The 17,320-nt window shown below is 54.3% G+C and overlaps 1 protein-coding gene across 6 annotated transcripts in view; it reads right to left on the bottom strand.

Annotated features, from left to right (window-relative positions):
* Positions 1-17,320, bottom strand: part of DNAJC4 (DnaJ heat shock protein family (Hsp40) member C4) — a 74,561-nt gene that overhangs the window by 12,552 nt on the left and 44,689 nt on the right. For 5 of the 6 annotated variants that reach the window (XM_054035999.1, XM_054036002.1, XM_054036001.1 and 2 more), the window contains 2 exons: positions 6,170-6,375; positions 4,649-4,819 (listed from right to left, as the gene is read on the bottom strand). In XM_054035999.1, the coding sequence (XP_053891974.1) occupies positions 4,649-4,819; positions 6,170-6,375 (377 nt within the window). The remainder of the gene's footprint in view (positions 1-4,648; positions 4,820-6,169; positions 6,376-17,320) is intronic. The other variant, XM_054036000.1, reaches the window with a different exon arrangement.

A 17,320-nucleotide genomic window follows, 5' to 3' on the forward strand; every position in this document is an offset into this window, starting at 1 on the left:
CATTCCTGGCTCTGGAGGTGAGTGAGGACTTGGATAGTGGAGTGGAGAGCATGCTTATTACATTTGTGGATGACCCCCAGCTGGGAGGGGATTAAAATTACAAATTGAGAATTGGTCTGAAATCAACAGAATGAAATTCAATAAAGACAAGTGCAAAGCACTGCACGTAGGAAGGAAAAATGAAATGCCCATCTACAACATAAGGAAGAACTGGCTGGTGGTCATACTGCAGCAATGGTGATAGTGGAGCACAAATAGAATATAAGTCAACAATGCGATGCTGTTGCAAAAAAAGGCAAATATCATTCTGGGGTGTATTAACAGCAGTGTTGTATGTAAGATATGGGGTGTGTGTGGGGGGGTGTAACTGTCTTGCTCTGCTTGGCACTGAGGAGGCCTCAGCTGGAGAACTGTGTCCGGTTCTGGGCAGTGAACTTTAGGAAAGATGTGGACAAACTGGAGAGAGTCCAGAGCAGAGCAACGAAAATGCTGAAAGGTTTAGAAACCCTGACCTAAGAGGAAAAGTTAAAAACACTGGGCTTGTTTTTTCATGAGAAAAGACTGAGGGGACCTGCTAACAGTCTTCCAATATGTTAAGGGCTGCTACAAAGAGGACGGGGATCAACTGTTCTCCATGGCCCCTGAAGGTAGGAGAAGTTGAAATGGGCTTGATCTGCAGCAAGGGAGATTTAGGATAGGCGGAGGAAGAACTTTCTAACTCTAAGGATAGTTAAGCTAGAACAGGCTTCCAAGAGAGGTTGCGGAATCCCCATCTTTGGAAGTTTTTAGGAACTGGTGGGACAAACATCTATCAGGGATGGTCAAGGTTTACTTGGTCCTGCCTCAGGCTAGGGGGCTTGACTTGATGACCTCTCTATGATGCCTAGTGGTTAGAGCAGGACGGGCTTGGAGTCAGGATGCAGGAGTTCTGTTCCTAGCTCTGGAAAAGGAATGGTGGCTAGAGCTTAGAGCAGGGGTGGGCAAACTATGGCCTGTGGGCCAGATCCGGCCCGTGAGCCATTTTAAGCCGACCTGTGAGCTGCACCACGCGGCCTGGCCCTGCTTGGGCCGGGGCACTGGGTCAGGGACCGCACCACATGGCTTGGCCCTGCTTGGGCCGGGGCGCTGGGTCAGGGACCGCACCACGCGGCTCGGCCCTGCTTGGGTCGGGGCGCTGGGTCGGGACCGCACCACGCGGCTCGGCCCTGCTTGGGTCGGGGCGCTGGGTCGGGACCGCACCACGCGGCTCGGCCCTGCTTGGGTCGGGGCGCTGGGTCGGGACCGCACCACGCGGCTCGGCCCTGCTTGGGCCGGGGCGCTGGGTCAGGGACCGCACCACGCGGCTCGGCCCTGCTTGGGCCGGGGCGCTGGGTCGGGACCGCACCACGCGGCTCGGCCCTGCTTGGGTCGGGGCGCTGGGTCGGGACCGCACCACGCGGCTCGGCCCTGCTTGGGTCGGGGCGCTGGGTCGGGACCGCACCACGCGGCTCGGCCCTGCTTGGGTCGGGGCGCTGGGTCGGGACCGCACCACGCGGCTCGGCCCTGCTTGGGTCGGGGCGCTGGGTCGGGACCGCACCACGCGGCTCGGCCCTGCTTGGGTCGGGGCGCTGGGTCGGGACCGCACCACGCGGCTCGGCCCTGCTTGGGTCGGGGCGCTGGGTCGGGACCGCACCACGCGGCTCGGCCCTGCTTGGGTCGGGGCGCTGGGTCGGGACCGCACCACGCGGCTCGGCCCTGCTTGGGCCGGGGCGCTGGGTCGGGGCCGCACCATGCGGCTCCCAGAAGCCGCAGCATGGCCCCATTCCAGCTCCTACGCGCTCCAATGGGAGCTGCAGGGATGGTGCCTGCGGACAGGGCAGTGAGCAGAGCCGCCTGGCTGCGCCTCCGCATAGGAGCCAGAGACGGGAGATGCCACTGCTTCTGGGAGCCGCTTGAAGTAAGTGCTGCTAGGAGCCTGCACCCCTGAGCCTCTGCCCACGTCCCAACCCCCTGCCCCAGCCCTGATCCTCCTCCTGCACCCCAACCCGGAGCCCCCTCCCGTATCCCAACCCCAATTTTGTGAGCATTCATGGCCCGCCATACAATTTCTATTTCCCAATGTGGCCCTCGGGCCAAAAAGTTTGCCCACCCCTGGCTTAGAGCATAGGTGGGGCTGGAAGTCAGGATGCCAGGGAGTCTGTGCCATGCATGAGGGGCTGGGTCCCCACTCCCATCCCAGAAAGGGGGACCCTGATGCCAATATGGCCCCTTGTAGCATGAGGCCAGAGACTAGGAACTCACCAGGGGATGCATCCGGCATGGGTGGAGTGCACATGACTGTATGTCTGTGTACGTGTGGCTATCTGCGTATGTACTCCCATCCACTGTGACTCACATCCTTTCCAGTCTGGCGAGTGAGTGGCAGGCCTGAGCAGAGCCCACATTAGGCACTGATTTCCCCCCCACTGCCTGCCGTGAATCCTGGGATCAGGCCCCAAAGAGAATGAATCCCCCTTTGCCTGCGCCCAGGAAGGTCTGTGGGGAGGGGTGGGAAAATGGCGCTGGAGCTGCTGTCCTCACTGCATTCATAAACCCGTGATCTGTGCACTATCCCGCCAGCACTAAATTCACACTCAACAGCAAGGGACTGCCTTGAGTAAGGGTGCCTACCGTGGTGGCTGTGAATAACAGTGATCTAGACTCCTCAAGATGGGCATCCCCTCTAATTCTGTGATCTACACCCTCCCAGACTGGCACACTGTCCCACATTATGATCTAGACCCCCAAGATTGGTACCGCCTTCAGTACTATGATCTAGAGTCTCAGACTGGCCCCTTCTAGTGCTGTGTTCTGGATTCCCAGACTGCCCTCCAGCACAGTGTTCTGGATTCCCGGACTCCCCTTTCCCCCCCCCCCCCCCCGTGACCTAGATTCCTGGACTGCCCCCCACTCCCCAGTGACCTAGATTCCTGGACTGCCCCCCACCGCCCAGTGACCTAGATTCCTGGACTGCCCCCCACTCCCCAGTGACCTAGATTCCCGGACTGCCCCCACTCCACACAGTGATCTAGATTCCCAGACTGCCCCCACTCCACACAGTGATCTAGATTCCCAGACTGCCCCCCACCGCCCAGTGACCTAGACTCCCAGCCTGGCCCCACTCCACACAGTTATCTAGCTCCCTCAGTGTGGCAATCTAGGCCCTGCCCCCCAGCCTGGCAGCTGTTCACTGTTCAATTATGGACTCGCCAATGTGCTAAAACATTAATAAGAAACAAAAGGCCCTGATGGAAGCCCCAGGCAGCTGGGCAGATGCTGATATTTCTAGCAGGATCCACATTCTTGGGAAGGGTGACCTCGATGCCTCCCTAGGGCAGCTGGCGTACGCTCCATGCCTCGAGGGCACGGGGAGAGCTGCTCCAAGTGTCAGCAGATGCCCTGGGACATTGGCTCCTCCAGGCTGGTGTTCGGGTTATGAGAAACCACGTTGTTGGCTCCCACATCCCTTGGCTCGCTGCGCTGCAAGAGCCACTCAGACGTATAATGCCTTACAGATGTGCACCCAGCTGTGCTGGACAATGGGAAGCTGGGCTGGGGTGCCAGGAGTCCTGCTGAGATTGTGGGGGGAAGGGAGGGACATGGACTGGTGTGTGTGTAGATGTAAAGAGTGACACTGGCCATGTGGGAGTCTGAGATCATGAGAGAGACATGGGGGCCCGTGGGGATGTGAGTGGGAAGGCCGGCCACATGGGAGGCCGAGATCACGGGAGGCTTGCACTAGTGGGCATGGATGGGGAGATACTGAGATTAGAGGGGGCTTGGGCTGGTGGGGGTGGGGACATTATGGTGCAGGGATGGCACAGAGGCCCCCAACCACACCCAGCACAACTCCAGACCCTTTGACCCCGGGTCTCCCCACAGAGGCATGCTGGGATGGCACAGAGCGGGCTAGAGGCCAGTCAAGACAGCACCAGATGGCTTCTAGGAAACGCAATGAGACCAAGACTTCACCCCACAACCAGAGCAAGGGTCAGGACAACACCCCTGGCCGAGTTTTCTATAACTCTGTCAGTGCTAGGACTCTGAGGGTGCATGCTGGTGCTGATCTGCCATGCCAGGGTTATGGGTGGCAGTGCCCCCATTCTACAGATGGAGAAACTGAGGCACAGAGTGGGGCCAGCAGTCAGTGGAGGCAGGACTCCTGGGATGGAGGGGTGGGGCTGTCCCAGTCCTGGGAAGGACACTTTATACCAGCTGCCCCTTCCCTGAAGCCCATTCCTCCCATCCCACTGTGGATCCATGCCCCGCGTGTGGGCCCAGGGACTAACTCCAGGCACTGGGAGAGGTATCTGGGGAAAGGGGCATTTCTATTGGCTCTTGGGGAACAACCCCTAAGAGTGAGGGCACAGCCTGAGCAATGGTCTCTTCCAAGGGTGGAGGAGTGAAGTGCTAAGACCAGAGTCCTGGGGGGGAATTGACTGGAGGCAATGACTCTGCTCTTGGGGGGGACACTGTGTAGCGTATGGGACGACCCTGCCCTCGGGGTGGGGAGGGGATAGACTGTAGAGGATGACCCTGCCCTCGGGCGGGGGATGGCACTCTGAAGGCCCCTAGCCCTCTCCCAGGCAGGCTGTCATGCAGTGCCCCACCAACTCCTTGCCCCCCATACCTGTAGGCCACATAGTGGGCAGCCATGCTGGCCAGCATAAGGAAGAGGCAGTAGCCGAAGAGCTGCCGGTTCCAGTGTTGCCTCTGCTTGGCCTGGGTGCCTGAGAAGGTCTTGGCATGGTGAGTACGGAACTGCTCCCAGTAGCGCATGTTCTCGTCAGGCCCTCGGCTACTGGGAGACAAAGAGTCACTGATGGGGGCTGCGTTGGGGGGAAGGGTCTGACCCCAGGGGACTGCTGGCCCTGGACAGGACTCCTGGGATCTCTCCCAAGGATCGAGCCGCAGGCTCAGGGCAGGGGGCCGGGAGTCAGGACTCTTGGCTTCTATCTGCTCTTTGGACCAGTCACTTATGAAATTCCCAAAGTATCAGGGCCATGCATCCCTAGCGGTGCTGATAGGGGTGCCTTGCTCTGGCGGCCTGCGAGACCCAGCACAGCTGTCCTGCTCCTCCACGCAGGGTCCAAGGGCCCAGGGTGCTCTGGGCTGCCCCAGAGAATGGCCCTGCCCCGGTACACGCAGCCCCTCTGGAACCGTCTCTTCCCAGGGCTGGGAGATGCAGGGAGGGATGTCCCAGCCTGGGGACCCCTGCGCCAGCTGGGAGCACTCGCTTCACAGTGTGTCTGCTGGGGTCACACTCACTCACTCCCCTGACACCTCCCCCCAGCAATGCCTAGGTGATGGCATGCGAGCTGCAGGGATGGCCCTACCCTGGAGAGCTGCCAGCCCTTCTGGGGGGCCCGGGGCCGCTGCAGGGGACTCAGTAGCCAATGCAGCCAACCCAGCCTTGCAGTCCACAGACCTCATTTCCCCATCTGGGGTAGGGCAGATATGTGGCTAGATGGACCCACTAGTCCGATCCAGGGTGGCAGGCAGGATACTGGGCTAGATGGGCCCCTTGGTCTGATCTGGGGGGTGGGGGTTACTGGGCTGCATGGGCTCCCTGGTCTGATGCAGGGGGTGGGGGTTATAGGGCTAGATGGGCCCCTTGGTCTGAGCCAGCACTGGGAGGACAGTGAGCTATCATATCTCAAACCAGTCTTTGCGGGGGGCTGGTCTCCATTGTGTTATGGAGACAGCGGCCCAGGTGGAGCAAGCTACGGAGCCAGGTCATTAGCGTGAGTGGCGAGCTGGTATGGGGCGCGGGGGCGGCCAGGGCAGGATGGGCTAAGTGGCCTTTTCCTGTTTAGCACTTCCTGACAGCCTGATGCTCAACAGCTTGTCAGTGGCGGCTGCTCCCATTTCAGCCGCAGGTCCCAGCACCTCTGCGCTGGCCTGAGGTCCCTGTGCTGGCCCTTCTCAGCTCAGACCCACACAGGATTAGCAGGGGCTCAACACAGCCTGGGTCTCCTCACTGGCTCAGAGCCAGTGTGGGATCAAGGGGCGCAGACATGGTGGGGGAGCAGCTGGGTAGAGAGGGCTGGAGGTTGGTCTGATTCACGTTGGCAGGTGGGGGGATACCAGGCTCCGATCCCTTACAGCAGCATCACCTCTGTGCCCTGTGCTGTGGCCCTGGTGCCCTTACCTGGTACTAGGCCTGGGTCCCAGGTCTGTGAAGTCAAAGGGGCTGTGCTTGGGGCTGCTGCCCGTGGTGGGCCAGGCTGCGTGCCAGGCCCGCTGGCTGTCATAGAGCCTCCTGCTGCCCTCCTTGCTCAGCACCCGGTAGGCCTGGTTCAGCTGGATGAACTGGCTGTGCAGGTCGGGATTGTTGGGATCACTGTCGGGGTGCAGCTGGGGGACACAGAGACAGAGGGGAGGGTGAGGGCCTGGGCAACAGTATCGCCCTGAGGATCTGCCAGCCCAGGGGAGCCAGCAGAGAAGCTTACACAGCAAGCCAGTGCCTGGCCAGCCAGGGTGTGAAGCTACAGCACGCCCACTTGCTGTCCACTAACTGGCCATATACACAAGCCCTAGTACACCAAGGGAGCCACAATGGCAAAGAAGTGCTAGTGTAGGCCTGACTGCTCCTATCCATACTCATGCACCCCCACACCACATGCTCATGCACCCCCAACATGCACACTCATGCATTCGCCCGGTTTCCGCACAACACACATCCACCCCACCCCCAATCCTAGAGCCCAGGCTAGCAGGCTCAGGAGAACAAAGCTACAGAACCTGCCCCCAGCACTGCATGCCTACCCCACTCCCGTCAGAGTCGGCCCATCGCTCACATTTATGGGGTGCAAATCCCCCTGGAATGTAAATAGGCTCCTCATTAAGCCTTGCCGCTTGCTCTTAGACCTTGCACTGCCCCCGCTTGACGCAAGTACCCTGGGGGCCATGCTGCCATGAGGTCACACAAAAGGCCTGGCTGGAGGCTTGTATACCTGCCAGCTTCTGTGTTGGTCACGGGTGACATGGGAAGCCAGCTCCCAGGGGGACTGGAGAGGGAGAGCCCATTTCACTCCATCCCTCCAGGAGCAAACTGCAGGGGGTGGTTGTTTGGTGACATGAGTTTCATTGGGTCTGTCTCAGGCCACATTTCAAACGCCACTGGCCCAGTCAGGAGAGACGGTGTGTGTGACAGCCTGGTCTAGTGCCCAGGGCACTGAAGTGGGTGTCAGGACTCCTGGAGAGTCATTAGATGAGGGGGTCCCTTCCAGAGCCAGGCATAGAACCCAGGTGCCCTGCCTCTCATGCCTACCTTTCTCCACACATTTTTTTACTGGGCTGGGGAGGGGAAATACAATTGTTAACAGAAGAGTGTGCGCAAGCTTGTGCAGAAGGATGCATGCATGCGCTTGTGCATGTAGGCATATGTGCTGTCACGTGGGTATGTGCCCGTATGCACACGAGCGACCAGGATTCTGCACTAGGTTGGCTGAGATAGCAGGGCCTGGACTCGAGTGCCCTAGAGGCTGGTCTGATTCCTCTATCTCACAGCCACAGGACGTCCCTGAACTAATCCCTGGCTCAACTAGAGCAGATCTAACACTGCTTGTGATGGAGAATCCACCACAGCCCCTGGGAAGTTGTTCCATTGGTTAATTACCTCACGGGTACAAACTGGCACCTGAGCTCTAGTCTGAATTGCTTTAGTTTCAGCTCCAGCTGAATCCAAGCATCTCTGGCCAAGGTCCTTCCTCTGCGCTCATTGCCTGGGCATGGAGATGCTCTCACTCCTGACTCATAGGCCCCAGAGGCCTCCTGGTTCAGGCTGCAATTGCCTTTAACTGGACGGAAGAAAGGGCGCCGGATATTTCCAAAGTTAACAGTCAACGATTTCCATCCCCAGCAGATGATGACTCCTTTGTTTCTGCAGACTCCTTCATCCCCAGGTGCGCAGGGCCCTGCTCCCAGCCAGCTGGGCTTGGCGGCTCTACTCATCAGAGCAGCTGACTTCATGCTTGGGACAAAGAGGAGAAGGGGTGGAGGATCCAGACGGCTACCCACTGGCCAGAAATCTGCTTTGGGAGCTGTGATTCGGTCCTGCTCTGTACAAGCAGCCAGGCCAGGCTGGCCCCAGGAGCGTGCCAATGGCCTATGGCCACCTCTTTGGGTTAACCTTTTGCTTGCCTGCATGCAAAGATCTCAGAGCACAGGGAATCCAGTCTCTAAAACCTGCCTCAGTTGAGACACATGGACAGCGGAAGAGGCTCATCCAAAATCACATTGCAAGTTGGTGGTGGAGCAAGGACTGAACCCAGGTGTGGAGAGGCTCAGCCACCCCTGCCACTGTCTGCTCCCCTCATGCTAAAGCCCAGGCCATGTGCAGCCAGGGGTCAAAACACTCCTTTTATTTTATTAGATTTATGTTTATCTATTTAATAGTTTAATAGACAGAAAAGCCCAAAGCAAACGTGTCGACCTTCTTGAAACAAAACACTCTGATGCTGCCCAATCAACATTTTTGTTTGGAAATTTTGGCTTTTTGTTACAATTTGGAACTGATTTTTTCCCAAAATTTTTGAATTTTCCACAGAATGGAAATTGTGCTTTCCAACCAACTCTGGATTTAAGCTTCTTCGCTTTGGCTGTAAATCTACCAGCATCTCCCCCAACGCTAGACCCTCAGCCCCAATTCTCAAAGGCCAGGGGACACCTTGGCCTTTTACTTTTAACCTGGCCTTGGACACTGTGCAAGGAGCCCTAGACACACAGAGGAGTTTACAGCGCTTTCAGGGAGACCCAGGCCCCTACCTGGCATTCCTTAGGACAGGCTGGGACCAACTGGTGACTCCGCAAACATCAGAATCCAGGCCCACCAGCCCTTGTTGTGCTCTAAACCTAGAGCCCTCCCAGCTTAGCATAAGCAGGAGCTTCAGGGCTTAGTCAAAAGGTATCAGAGCACCTAGGCAGCAGGGTTGAGTGGTTAGGGCACTGGACTGGGAATTAGGAGACCCGAGTGCTATTCCCAGTTCAGCTACTAACCTTGGGCATGTTGCTTCCCCCCCTACCCTTTGTCTATTTAGGCTGGCAGCCCTTCAGGGCATGGACTGTATCTTGCTATGAGCTGGTGAAGTACTTGGCATGACAAGGGGCCTTGATTTCGGTTGTGGATCTGTGCAGTGCCCAGCAAGACAGGGAGCCCCGATCTTGGTCTGGGACCCGTGCAGCACCCACCACAACAGAGGCCCCGATCTTAGTCTGGGGTCTGTGCAGTGCTCCGCATGAAAGGAGGCCTGATCTGGATCTGAGACCTGTCACAACAGGGAATCCCAATCTTGGTCATGGGTCTGCGCAACGACAGGCGCTGGGCAGCACTCAGTGCTGTGGGACTACTGGACCTCAAGAACTTCCCTGCTCTCCAGCCCTAGATCCCCCATGCTGTTGTCTCTCCATGATTCTGCTACGACCCCGCTCTCTCTTGCAGGCTGGTGAGAGCTGTTAGGTTATCATAGAAATATAGAGCAGGAAGATACTTCAGGAGGCCATTTAGTGCATCCCCCTGGGTTGAGGGAGGACCACCTATATCTAGACCATCCCTGGGCGGTGTCTGTCTAACCTGTTCTTAAAAACCTCCAAGGAAGGGGGTTTCACAACCTCCCTAGGTAAAATGTTCCAGAGTTTCACTAGCATTAGAGTTAGAAAGTTTTCCCTAATGTCAAACCGAAATCTCCCTTGTTGCAAACTATGATTCTTTCTTGTCCTGCCCTTGGGGGACATGGAGAATAATTAATCCCCGTCCTCTTTATAACAACCTTGTACACATCTGAAGACTGTTATCATGTACTTCCTCATCCTTCTCTTTTTCAGACTAGACATGCCCAATTCTTTCAACCTTTACTCACAGGTCACATTTTCTAAACCTGTGATCACTTTTGTTGCTCTCCTTTGGACTCTCTTCAATTTGTCCACACCTTTCTTAAACTGTGGTACCCAGAACTGGACACAATACTCCAGCTGAGGCCTCACTAGTGCCGAGTGGAGTGGAACAATTACCTCCCATGTCTTACATACAACACTCCTGTTAACACACTCCTTCCACAAACACAGACCACTCTGAGACCTTTTTGCTTGTAAATTGTGTAGTTTATTAGAGTGTTTTAATCCCTCCTCCAATACACAGCAGTGTCTCCACAAATTTACACATTGTATCTCAACTTTCTGACCCCTTCTCCAAAAAGGGGGGTGGGTGAGGAGTCTCTTCACAGAAGGAGAGGTTACTCACCTTGTGAAGTAACTGGAGTTCTTCAAAATGTGTGCACCCTTGTGCCTTTAATCTGAGATTTTTGGTAGTAATGCCTGTTTGGCCCACACATGTGCCCTGTGCTTTCTCATGCCCACTCCAAGGCTATATAGGACTGTGTGGATGATCCACCCTCAGTTCCTTCTCTACCACAAAGTCCCCAGAGGACACTCCAAAGTGGAGGGAAGGAGGGCAGACAGTGGCCCACCCATGGGGGACACATCTCAAAGAACTCCAGTTACTGGAGGAGAGTAACCTCTTCTTCTTCGAATAGTGTCTCTATGGGTGCTCCACTTCAGCTGACTACTGAGCAGCACCCCCAGCTAGAGATGGTCTTCGGAGCTGACACCAAGACTGAAGACAACACAGCATTTCCAATGGCAGCATCTGATCTAAAAGACTGGACCACTGAATAATGCTTGGAGAAGGTATGTATGGAAGAGCAAATGGCAGCCTTACAAATGGTCCAGAATATGGACATTCTTGAGTAATGTCATAGAAGCAGATAGAGATCTTGTGGAATGGGCCAACATCCTAGAAGGAGGCTGCATATCTGAAGATTTATAGCACAATATGATACAGTCAGAGATCCACCTGGAGAGTCTCTGGATGGAAATGGCCAAACCTAAGGTAAGTGGCCAAAATAAGGATGGAACTGGTTATGTACCAATTCCAGAACTTTACTGCTTGGGCACAAAGGGAAGGGGATGTGACTCCTCCCTGTTGGCTGAGATAGAACATGCAAACTATGTTGTCTGTGAGAATTTTTATAGACTTCTTCCTGGTTAGAGGCAGGAAGTGGATACAGACAGTCCTGACTGCCCTCAGTTTGAGGAGGTTGATGTGTAGTCATGTCTCTTAGGCAGATCAATGTTCTACCTACCAGGTGACCTTTGTTAATAATAGCCTGAAACTGCTCATGCTGGTCAGCCGGCAGATACTCGAGAAAGGTGGTAAATTTGGCATAATTTGAGTGATTGTATTTAGCCATGAGAGCTTGATAGTTTGGGATCCTAAACTGAAGAGTGGAGGATGAGTAGGTCTTTTTGCTGAATAGATCAAGGCATTTTTGGTCCTTATCATATGATGTGGCTTTCACATGATGTTGTCTGCCATGTTTGTTCACTGCCTCCACAACCAGGGAGTTTGGTGTTGGATGGGTGAAGAGAATCTTTAGCCAGTGTGTAATATTTCTTATAGGCCCATTTACTCATTGGCAGAATTGTTGCAGGGCTCTGCCAGATGGATTTTGGAGAATCCAACAGGGCCTCATTAATGGGCAGGGCAACCTGAGTAGTTGTGATGACCTGACCATTTCCAAAGGAATCTGAAGGGAATCTGCAGTATGCTTCATTAACTCTTGGAAGTGTCAGACATCATCAGCCACAGTCAGTGGAGGAGGCATAACCACTTCATCTGGGGAAGATGAAGAAATATTTGTTTGGGGAGCAACTTCTGTATCTGACCAGGCCTCCTCCTCCTCAAAGGATTCTTTTGTCTGAGGTAACAGCAGAACAGTTGGAGTAGGGGAGTGTCTCCCCCTGTATTCCCCACGAGAGAGACTAGGGTCATGGGAAAACTGCTGACGATATACAGCCAAGGATCCCAGTACAGCCACTGGGGAGGTTCAAAAGGCATTGGGGGTGGCATTCACTGGTGCTCAAAAGGCATTGGGGGTGGCATTCACTGGTGCTCAAACCAGACCAGGAGAACACGGGACAGTCTTTGGTGCAACTCCCCCATCTTGTCAAAAGTGTCAGGATGGAAATCCCTTGTCTGAAGTGTTGGGGAACCCCGGATTGAAATATTTGAATTGGAGGGAAATTCCCCTTCAACGGGAGGAGCCCCAGCACTCTCTGAAGGTGTTGGACAGTCAAGGGGTACCAGAGAAAGGTCCCACCTCAGTGACTGTGCTTGTCTTGGTACTGATAATCTCTCAGTACTGAGTAACAAGAGAGACTCCGACTTCTCTGAAACAAGTAGGTCCCTAGAGAATCTGAATTCCTGCAGTACGGGGTGTGTTTGAAGAGCAGGGCCCTGTTCCATTGTCAGTGTTGAGGGCATATGGTGCTCTGGTAAGAATACTCTGATCGAAGTAGATGGTACTGATGAGGATGCCTTGTGGGGGCACCAAGACCATATGTGAGACATAGCATCTTCCCAGTACTGACACTGTCTTAGCAGCTAGCTTAGATGTTGACAGTACTGGAGGAATTGTGGGTACCTTCTCTTAGAAAGGGAATGCTTCAATGATGCAGTGTCCTTCTTCTGCGGCACCAAAGGTTTCAGTACCTGGGCATGCTTGCTACCCTTTTTCTCTGCTGAGCCTAGAGCTCCGGCCACAGGATTGGTACCAAAAGTGTCTGGAGCCTCAGTCATATCCAGGGTGGAACTAGAAGTCTCTGTAGTGGTCTTGTCCTGCAGGGGTCAAGGTCTTTTTGAGGTGCATTCTTTCTGTAAAGAATGACTCCGTTTTCTGTGGGTCTTCTCCGTGGATTTTCTGCGCATAGACCCAGGTGAACATGCCAAAGTTGACAGGGAACTGTGTTTGCTCAGTGACCTATGTTCTAGGGAGTCACCCGACCTGGATCTGAGGCTGGTTGGAGGGAACACTCCTCATTAAGAGTCTCAGTTTTAGCTCCCGATTTTTAATGACCCTGCCCTTAAAAGTGGAGCACATGGGAACGCTTTTGCGGGATGTGATGCCCTCCCAAGCAGCGGATACAATGGGAATACCTGTCACTGACCAGGAAGGCCTCCTGGCAAGAGACGCACCACTTGAAGCCCAGAGAGCCTGGCATAACTCAGGGCCACAGTATGTAGCAGGGGAAAGTCTCCCTCTCCAAAGGGGAAGAGGATCAAGAGAAAGTCTCTCTAAATCCTTCAATAAAAAGTAAATAAATTAACTAAAGGAAAAAACCCAATGAACTGAAGAAATGTAATGAGGCTAAGCGACTGATCCATCTCAGATGGTTGAGAAGGAACTGAGAGTGGTTCATCCACAGAGCCCTATACAGCCTCCGAGCAGGGCATGAGGGAACATAGGATGCACACGGAGCCGAGCTACCAAAAATCTCCGACTAAAGGACAAGGGGGTGAGTGTCCCTGAAGCAGAGCACGCAAAAGGACACTATTCAAAGAAGACTTTCATTGGCAGGCTCCTCTAGCCTTCTGTTTCTCTCCTTCTCTTCCCCCGAGCACTCCTCCCAGTGCCCTCTTCTACAGTTTCCCGGGGAATGGGTAAATCGGCATATTTACTCAGCAGTCCCAGTCTGGCCTGGTAGTCAGGTACACCTCAGTCCAATTAGGCCTTCTCCAGGCGAATCTAATTAGTACTAACAGTGACCAGAGTGCAGGCTCAAGTGCCAGCCCTCAGCACTCTGTCACAACACCTCAGAATGATATTTGCCTTTTTCTGCAACAGCATCAAATTGTTGACTCATATTCAATTTGTGATCCGCTCTAGCCCCCAGATCCTTTGCCACATTACTGCAGCCTGGCCGATTATTCTCCATTTTGTGTTTTGGCATTGATTTTTCCTTCCCAAGGAAGAGCTTTGAATGTGTCTTTACTGCATTCATTTCATCTCTCCACCCTTTCCCAGCAGATCCATACTAGAAATGACTCTGTTACTCTCCATACCTCTCAGGAGAGGTCTTCCAAAGCTGTTGCTCTGTTGACTCAAGAAAGGTGTTAATTTTTCCCTCCCAGCTGTCTTCCATCCCCAGCCCCCGCCCAAGTCAGCTGCCTAAGCTTTTGCAGAGTGCTGTGATGCTAATCCAGCAATGGGGCGGGAGGATGGGATGGACAGGGCTAGCCAAAGCCCCAGTGGAGGCTTTATCACCGAGCACGGATCAGCAATCATCTTTGTTCCAGACGACACATCTCAGGCCTGGCCAAACTTCACTGATATCACTCCTCTTGGCCACGGAGCTAAGCAATAGGAAAGCCTCCCAGGCACAGGATGGAGAAATCCAGAGCAGTGAGGCTGTGTCCCAGGCATCCCAACATGCTCCCGCTTCCAGCTCTTTAGCCAAATCAGCTATCGAGCTGCTCAGGAATTATTCTGTGGAAAACACCAGTTCGCCAAACCAAACCGTTTTACGGGAATGCATCGGTTTTGAGGAAGCTTTAGTCGGGAAGATTTCCCAGGCTCAGAATGGGATTTTTCGTCTTAAAGAGAGACATGCGCCAGCAGGGCCCATTTACCTGGGCAAGATCACCTCTGCATGCCATTCCCTTGCCGCACTCCAGGATAGCATTCAGCTGGGATGTGGGAGACAGAGGTTCAATCCCTGCTTCGAATCAGACAGAGCAAGGATTTGAACCTGGATCTCCCACCTCTCAGCCGAAAGCCTATGCCGGGGTGACTTGTTCTCAAACCAGAGAAGGGTCTTGGTTTAGTTCCATATTGGAATGGAAACAAATGTTAAAACATTGACTTTTTTATGATGTAGAATCTTCGCTTTCCAGACAGCCTCAGTCAATTTCCTTTTGAACTGCTGTCCCCGGGGAGACTCACTGCTCGGTGTGGAGTGGGGTTCTGATAACACTTCCCACCTGGCTCGTCACCCCAACAGCACCAAGGAGTGCGATGCTCATGCCATCTCCCTATTTAAAAGGGGGGGAGCTCGATTCTACAGCCCAGACATCACTGATGTCCCCCCATCTGATGGGTACTTAAAGAACAGGGAAGAGCAGCTCTGAGTCCCTGATGGAAAAACCCTTGTGAGTGAAGCCAAGAGGGTCCTATAGAACCTGATGGGATTCAACGAAGAAGCAGACCTTTTCTATAGGGGGTCGGGAACCATGCACTGGGGTTGAATAGGAAAAGAGAGAACACCTGTAGATAGAAGTTCTCATTCCCTCTTCAGTTCCATAGGGCTCTCCCCTAAAGGTAAACCCCTCCATGTGGGGCTAAACTGGAATACTTATCACAGGGGCACCCCAGCAGCAGCAGGGCCCATCCCCCTGGGCAGGATTGTCCTCTACATGCCATTCCCCTGCCCAGCACAGAAAGAGACACCCAAGCAGGACCCAGTGCAGTATGCTCCCCTATGTGCCATTCCCCTGCCCAAGCAGTGGGGCAGAACTGGTGAGCTTCAGCCTGCTCCCACAGACAGGGGGGAGGGTTTGGCCTGCAGAGTCATGGACCCAGTTGACCCTGTCCCAAAATGCCCTTCTACGAAGAGCTGCAGGGAGTGGTCCAGGCTGCAGACAGCAGGGGCTGCAGGGACCCTTCTCTGCAGACTCCTATCCCCAGCAGCTGGGGCACAGATGTCGGGCTCTGGTCCCTACTGACTCACTGGGCTCCTGCTCTCTGCTTTGGCTCTGGAGTTTGGAGCCAGCCCAGCCCCAGCACGGGTGAGTAATGGGAAGCCATAGGCAGGGCTGCGATGCAGAGGAGTGGGTGGGTTGGGGCTCAGCTTGGCTGCCCAGCTCTCCACTTGTGTGACAAGAGCCAGCCTTGGGAAAGGGGGTGGGGCATGAGGCAAGCCTCCTCCCTGCTGGGTAATGGCATCTGGGACTAGAGAGAGGCTGTCTCGGCTGCTCCATAGGGCTGGCCAGATGGCAGAGGAGGATCCTGGCTGATTTGGACCCCCGCACTTCAGGCTGGGAGACTCAACTGAGTGGGACCCAGCAGCGGCAGAGTTTGCAGCCAGACTCCATTATGTGTATCCCACTGTACTAGGTGCTGCACAGACCTCAGCTGAAATTGGGGCCGCGTCATGCTGGATGCTGCACAGACCCCAACCAAGGCCAGGGCCCCGCATTGTGCCAGATGCTGCACAGACCCTGACTGGCACTGGGGCTCTCATTATATTGGGTGCTACACAGACCCCAACTGAGACTGGGGCCCCCAGTGGATTAGATGCTGCCCAGACTCTGACCCAGATCAGGACCTTCACTGTGCTCAGTGCTGCATAGACCCCCCCATCATCCTAGGCACTGCATAGCCCTGGATGGGGATATGGCTCATTGTGCTGTGTGTTGCACAGACTACAACAGAGATTGGGGCCCCCTCCCGACTCATAAATTGCAGAACGGGTCTGAAATCAAGAAGATGAAATTCAATAAAGATGAGTGCAAAGTACTACACTTGGGAAGGAAAAATCAAATGCCCAAATACAAATGGGGGAATAACTGGCTGGGCAGTAGTACTGCAGCAAAGGATCGGAGGGGTCTAGTGGATCACAAATTGAATCTGAATTGACAACGTGACGCTGCTGAGAAAAAGGCAAATTTCATTTTGGGATGTATCAACAGGCATGTCATAGGTAAGACATGGGAGATAACTGCCCTGCTTTACTCACCACTGGGGACGCCTCAGCTGGAGTACCGTGTCCAGTTTTCGGCACTGCACTTTAAGAAAGATGTGAATAAACTGGAGAATGTCTGGAGGAGAGTATAGGTTTAGAAAACCTATAAAGAAAGATTGGAAGTACTGGGCATGTTTAGTCTAGGGAAGAGAAGGCTGAGGGCGGACATGATGACAGTCTTCAAATACTGAGGGTAGGATACAAAAGAATCAGCTTAACTTGCAGCAAGGCAGCTATTAGGAGAGACTTTCTCTAGCGAAGCAGTGGAACAGGTCAGCTAGGAAAGTTGTGTCCCTGGAGGATTTTTAGAACAGGCTGGACGTGGATGGTCTCGGTTTACTTGGTCCTGCCCCAGCACAAGGAGATGGACTAGGTGACCTCTTGAGGTCCCTTGCAGCCCTGCATTTCTATGATTCTAGGATTGCACAGCAGCCAGCTCAGGTTCTGACCTCGTGAGCCTATCCCATTGGCTGGCATGCGTCACGCCTGCTACTGATATTCTAGCCGGCTTCTTAATGGTCCAGAAGGGAAGCTTTGCTAAGCAGTAGCTGCAGTAGGAAGAGCAACACAAATAAAGCAGGGGCTGCTGGCTTGCCTTCCAGAAATACCGAAGCTGGAACAACCTTCAAATGCTATGACTTCACAGGGGCCCATGTGATCCTCTACGTTCCACAACAGAACCAGCTTGCTATAAGGGGTTAACAGCACAGGAGCCAGGACACCT

This window comes from Malaclemys terrapin, chromosome 7, assembly GCF_027887155.1.
Source record: "Malaclemys terrapin pileata isolate rMalTer1 chromosome 7, rMalTer1.hap1, whole genome shotgun sequence".
In the NCBI taxonomy this organism is placed as follows: domain Eukaryota; kingdom Metazoa; phylum Chordata; order Testudines; family Emydidae; genus Malaclemys; species Malaclemys terrapin.